Genomic DNA, 6,142 nt, shown 5'->3' with positions numbered 1-6,142 from the left:
AGCAGCCCGCACAGCCCGCTGATGAGCTACGAGGCCATGAGCCTGGATGTGCAGCACCTCCTGACCCGCCTGGGCATCAGCAAGTGCATCCTCCTGGGACACAGCATGGGCGGCAAGACGGCCATGGTGCTGGCCCTGCAGCGGGTGGGCAGCGCGGGGCGCAGGGGCTGGGGAGAGCTGGCCCGGGGGGCTGCGGGAGGGAGGTGACACCTGTGGGGGCTGGTCCCCAGCGCTGGCCTTGCCAGCAGACCTGCAGGAGGTGGCTTTTGCCTGTCAAGGTCTGGGGTGCTGTCTCTCTCCTGCTCAGCTTCTAAACCAGGCTGTGGAAGCAGGAGTCTCTGTCCCTCCACACTCTGCCCTGTCCCTCCACATTGATTCCAAGATTGGAGATCTCCCATGCCAAGGCACAGGGAAACAAATGCAGGGAAGGGCACATGGAGGCTTTGCTGAGACAGGAGGGAGCTTGAAGGCTCCAGCAGAGCCCTGTGCCCAATCCTGCTGGGGAGGTCTTGGCTGGCATCCATCTGCCCCGCTTGTGTCCCCAGCCAGACCTTGTGGAGCGCCTCATCTCCGTAGACATTAGTCCTGTCGTAACCACACCTGTCTCCGAATTCTCTGCCTACATCTCTGCCATGAAGTCTGTGAAGCTCCCAGATGGGCTGTCACGCTCTGCAGCCCGCCAGCTGGCTGATGATCAGCTGCGTCCAGTGGTCCAGGTAGGAAGTCCCACTCCTTGGATGGGCTTTGCACACCCAACCTGTCCCTGAGACTGGAGCACAGGTCTTCAGAGCTATGGTCCTGGCAGGACTCTTTCCACCCCTGCTCACTCACTGCTGTTGTGGGCAGCTGGGGAACATCACACCAGGGCTGCAGGAGTGATGGGAACGTGACAGCATAGGAGATGGTCAGAACCAGGTGGAGGGGAGGATGGAGGGCACTAGGACATCTTGAGGGCTTGTTGCTGCTTACTGAAGTGTAAGGTTTCCCTGGCATGTTCCCTTCCTGTGGCAGCTCCCGCAGCTGAGACAGTTCCTCCTCACCAACCTGGTAGAGGTGGAAGGCCGCTATGTCTGGCGAGTCAACCTGGAGGCTATTTCCCACCACTTGGCAGATATCATGAACTTCCCTGTCTTCCACAAGCCGTATCCTGGCCCTGCGCTCTTCTTGGGGGGATCCAACTCACCCTATATCAGGTGGGACCGGAGAGAAGCAGTTGGAAGTCTGTGGTTTAACCCCTTGGGCTCTTCTGCAGCTCTCCAAGGTGGGAGGAAGCCCCTGAGATGGGGAAGGTCCTGGAGCAACCTCTGTGCCTCCAGCAGCTGGTGACACCAACATGCTGGAGAGCGAGGGGCAATCTGGGGGCAGCCCTGGGCTTTCCCAGGAGGGAAAGTGACATGGTCAGACCTGGGATCTCTCTCTGCCTGGGAAGGGTGAGGGAAGGCACCTGGCTAGATTTCTGACCATGCTTCCCATGGTGTGTTCCCTTGCCCTACAGCCCCAAAGACTACCCAGAGATTCAGCGCCTCTTCCCCAAGGCGGATGTCCAGTACATTGAAGGTGCAGGCCACATAGTCCATCAGGATAAATTTGAAGAATTCATCACTGCTGTCCTCAATTTCCTGCCACCACCATAGCGATGGGAACCAGGGTTTCTGCAAAGACCACATGGGACCTGAGAAGTTCCAGGCAGTGACACAGGGCTCTGGGCTTTGTGAGGAGGAGGTTGGCCTGGACTTGCCACCTGATGTGCAGTTTGATCCTGCCTGTGGGATCCCACCCCAGGTCTCCTGGAGCTGGAGCAGAGAGGGACCTCTGTCCTGCTGAGCTCTCCTGCTGCCTTGCAGGGACACAGGGTGACAGTGGCCCAGGACACTGCCCTTGCTGTGCAGCCTGTCCTGCCTGTGCTGGGAGTGCCTCAGACACTCAGAGGGAGCAGGAGAGCCCTCTTGTTTTCCTGCTGTCAGACCACCTGGTTGTGGATCTGGCTGTGACTTTGCAGAACATGCAATAAAGTTAAATACATGCCAAGGCAGAAAGTGCTTTGGATGTGTCTGTGGCTGACAGGGAGCATGGTGGTGGGAACAGGGAGGGGCTCCCACTTACCAGTGGGGATGCTGGTGGTAGGTGGCAACTGGGCTGGGCTCAGGACATGTCAAGCTGTGGGAGCCGTGTGTGGAAGACACAGATTTGAGGCTCATTCATGACTCCCAGGGGAATCGCATCCTTCCTTCAGCTCAGAGGCAGGATTGGGGAGTGGGGCAAGTTGCCTCCTAACCCAGGAGATGCTGCCAGCCTGCAAGAGGGAGGCATGGAAATCTCCCTGGGGTGTGGCTGCCCTGCCTGCCCTGAAGGTGAGCAACTCCTGCCCCATAAGCTCCTACTCCATCTCTCACCTCCTGTATTCTCACAGTGTTCCCAAGAAGCAATGTCACAGCAGCCCCTGCCAGCCCTAACCACCACCCACCCCGGGCAGGCTACCAGCAGAGAAGTGGTGCCATCTGCTATGAAAATCCCTTTATTAGACAATGGGTAAAGGCAGAGATGGGGCAGAAGTGACTCGGGGGGTGACGGATTGTCTCTGTCACAACTGGGGACAGGGTCTGTCTGGGGACAGTTGACAGACACTAACCAGCTGTGCATTTGATGCTGCAGAGCCAGGTGTCTGCTACTCCATGGGAAGTTGGCTCAATTTGGAGTTGTCTGGAGGCTGCAAAAGGAACAGAAAAGAGAAGACCAAGGCCTGTGCTTCTGTAGAGCTGTTCTTGGCTTTTCCTCTGACATGAAGAAGCACATCTCTCTCGAGCTTTAACTTTCTGCTGTGTTACCCTAAAATTCAAACACATTTTCTGCTCAAGTATTTTTTTTTTCACCTGTGAAGAACATTAGAGAAGCTCCTGAGACCCAGGCTCTTGAAAGGAGTTCCTGGAGCCCCTGGCTCTCCTACAGCTAGCTGGGACATGGGGATGGAGTCAGGCCACTGCCCGGCCCCAGCTACCAGCACACAAATGCTTTGGATCTCCTGTCTGAGCCACAAGCTCTGGAGTCCAGGAGTGGTGGGGAATTTCTCCTTGCTCTTCGCTGGCTGGATGCAGGGTTTGGGGCACAGACAAAAAGCTGCTGCAGAGGTGTGAGGAGAAGAGACTCACTGTGGGTGGATCAGCGGCCTGGGAAAAGGTAGAACTTCCTGAGCATTGTAGTCTGTTCTTGTGATGGCAACCGCTGAGGGAATTTGTCAAAGGAATACTGGACCTGCAAGGAGAGAGAGTGCGAGGAGAAATGAGAGCAGCTCTGTTCCTAGCCTGGGAAGAGTGCAGGGAGCCAGGAGACATCTCGAGGGCCATCCCCAAGCATGTGTCTGCTGGCACAAGGGCCACAGACAGTGCCAAGATGTCAGGTTCTTGCATGCCCACCATGTGGCAGGGTGCTGATATCTCCAGAGACCCAGCTGACTTCCCAGGCCACACCAGATGCCTTTTTGACAGACCCTGCTCCAGAAGAGCCTGCCCTGGCGCAAGCTCTGCTCCCAGAATAATTTCTGACCATTGGCCAGCTGCATCTGCTGACACCTGCACTTATCTACAAAGTCTCGCTCACCTTTCAGAAGAGTTCCTGTAGGCTGCTGGTACAGGCGTGGTTTTGAAACTGCTCTATCAGGTGCTGGATGAAAAGGGAGCCTGTTACTGGGTGTCTCCAGGAGACAGTATCTGGGGACACAGAAGATGACAAGTCTGATTTCACTGATGTCCCTCACTGTAACAGTGATGAATGCTGGGTGCTACAGCAGGAGACTGGGGCACCTTCTCCAAGATCACTGACCTGTCCAACCCACAGCACTGGAAAAGGACAAGGCATCCCAGAGAAGATAGAAATTACATTTTTTTCAAGCCTCTCTGCTCTTCCATGGTCCCAGCCATGCCAGCTGCCAGGCTGCAGCCATCTGTGACCCAGCAGGAGAAGACAAGTTCCCCCAGCCAGCCACTGCAGTGAGATAAACCGGCTAGAGAAGGAGTGCAGGCAGCACCAGTGGGGAAGGGGCAAGGGAAGGCAGCCAGGCAGGGGCACAAAGCTCTGGCCCTGGTGCCAGAGGGATCTTCAGCCTTATACCCTGGCATCAGGGGACACTGCCTCCTCCAGAGGCTGCACTGGAGTGACACCCAAGCAGTCACAAGATGGAAGGACACTCGGGGACCAGCACCAAGCAGAAGGTGTGGAGGAGACCCACGGGGAGTCCTGTCACCCTCACCTGCCCTCGGGCAGGGCAACCATCTCTAGGAATGGCTTACCAGGTGTGGAGGAATGTAAAGTGGCAAAATCACTCTTGAGGTGGACTTCACAGACTGTGTCATCTTCCAGCCCTGCAGAGATGCTGTCAGCCAAGCTTGGAGTGGACCTGTCAGACTCTTCGGAGTTGCTCACTATCACAGACCCTGTATTGCCTAGGGAGGCAGGGCCAGCCATCAGTGATGATGTGGTGTCCTGTCCCCACCCCGTGGTTGAGGTTCACGTGCCCTGGGAGAGCCTGGCTTGCTCACTCACCCTGCAGGCACCTTGTCCCAGGGACTTGCCTCCATGGCAGGCCTGGATAATGACCACTTTGGGTTTGCCCAGCAGTGCCTGGCAGTGCTTGTTGAATTTCTCATAGATGGTGTCGAAGGAAAGGATGTCTGAGGTCTTGCTTCTGCTTTTGGTCCCACAGAGCCCAGCCCTGACTCCATAAGACATGAAGACTAGGAAGGTGCTGTCAGAGGTGTGCTGCTCTTTGCGATCTGCAAATTCCTCCATGACCATAGCCATCCCCTATAAACCAGCACAAGGAAGGGACATCAGCCACCTGTGACCAGCAGTGTGGAGATCCAGTCACTTGCTCTGGCCAGGAGCCACTGCCACAGGAGGCAGAGATGACCCTGTATTGCCTGAGCCCGCACCAGCAGTGCACACAAGGAGGGCCTCCACACCACTCCTGAGGCTGGTAGCAGCTGCTTTGTGCAGTCCTTTACCTGGGAAGTTAAGTAAGCGATGGACACCTACCACATAGCCCAGCCCCTCCAACAGCCTTGTCATCCCCTCCACGTCTACTTCAGCCCCGTCCTCCCAGCTCAGGTGCTCAAACTCAATGTTTCAGATGAGCAGGGCCACTTGGGTTTGCATATCTCGCAGCAGAAGGGTAGAGGATAGATCTGTGAGGAGGAAGGGAGGAAGAGCTCAGCGGTGGGTGGGTGCAGCAGGCTCTTCTTGGGAGGCAGCTAATAGCAGGGAAGTCCCATGGGTGTAGCAACCACATCTTCCTGTCCCTGCGGCATCTTCCCACATCTCCTTCCCTGCTCCTGGGTCAGTGAGGACCTTGGCTCCCCTCAGCAAGCCCCTGCCTGCTTTGGCAGGGCAGCCGGGCCACGATCCAGCCCTGCCCTCATCTCTGCTCACAGCACCTGGACTCTCTCTGTGTCCCTGATGTTCTGGAACTCGCTCAGAGAGCATTGCTGGCCCTGGATGCTGACAGGGGGCCCAGGGCAGGCTGCAGTGTTAGAGGCTGGCTGTGCCCAGGGGGGCCCTGCAAGCAGAAAGGCACAGTTACACTGGGAAGAACCTGCAGCAAGAGGGGACTTCCACAGGGCATGGGCAGGCGAGCAGAGCTGGGCTCTGCCCCTTGGGGGTCCCTGGTCAGCTGCATGGTGGGCAGCTGCCCCTGAGAGTCTTGTCACTGTATGGCAAGGGGGACTCAGTGCCTCAGAGCAGTGACACTGGGGACACACAACTGCTCCTTGTCTTCAGGCCTTGGTTACCTGCCAGGGCTGGGCGCCACTCCAACACCCCACCAAATGCACTGGGAGCCCCAACATGCCAGGGGGCAGACCATGGTCCCGTATCTCTCACCCAAGTCAGCAGCCAGGCCAAGCTGCTCTGTCAAGGTGCAATCACACCCCCTGAGGCTGTCGATGAAGACCTGGCTGGCCCTGAGGCCCTTCAGGTTCATGCTGTCCATGAGGTAGCAGCCTTCCCAGTGCGCGCCATGTGTCCATTCTGCACCTCTTCTGGCTCCTCCAGGCTCAGCACGCCCTTGGCCAGCAGGTGACCGCTGTGCTCACACGCTGCACGAAGGCTGCCCGAACATTCAGGAGCAGCTTGTCTGCAGGGCAGCCCTGTC

At 57.3% G+C, this 6,142-nt stretch overlaps 2 protein-coding genes across 2 annotated transcripts in view; one reads left to right on the top strand and one right to left on the bottom strand.

The window, feature by feature from the left end:
• Positions 1-1,634, top strand: part of LOC104391011 (claudin-3-like) — a 3,694-nt gene extending 2,060 nt beyond the window's left edge. The window contains exons 2-5 of the mRNA XM_010000221.1: positions 1-144; positions 546-716; positions 1,012-1,193; positions 1,496-1,634. Coding sequence (XP_009998523.1) covers positions 1-144; positions 546-716; positions 1,012-1,193; positions 1,496-1,634 — 636 coding nt within the window. The remainder of the gene's footprint in view (positions 145-545; positions 717-1,011; positions 1,194-1,495) is intronic.
• A 1,522-nt stretch (positions 1,635-3,156) lies between these two features.
• Positions 3,157-6,142, bottom strand: part of LOC104391009 (caspase-13-like) — a 3,240-nt gene continuing 254 nt past the window's right edge. The window contains 7 exon segments of the mRNA XM_010000220.1: positions 3,157-3,249; positions 3,595-3,704; positions 4,284-4,436; positions 4,566-4,797; positions 5,029-5,177; positions 5,872-5,985; positions 5,988-6,137. Coding sequence (XP_009998522.1) covers positions 3,157-3,249; positions 3,595-3,704; positions 4,284-4,436; positions 4,566-4,797; positions 5,029-5,177; positions 5,872-5,985; positions 5,988-6,137 — 1,001 coding nt within the window.

Source organism: Chaetura pelagica, unplaced genomic scaffold (assembly GCF_000747805.2).
Source record: "Chaetura pelagica isolate M959 unplaced genomic scaffold, ChaPel_1.0 scaffold516, whole genome shotgun sequence".
NCBI lineage: Eukaryota > Metazoa > Chordata > Aves > Apodiformes > Apodidae > Chaetura > Chaetura pelagica.
The sequence above is the reverse complement of the archived record's forward strand: the minus strand, read 5'-3'. Positions and strand labels throughout refer to the sequence as shown.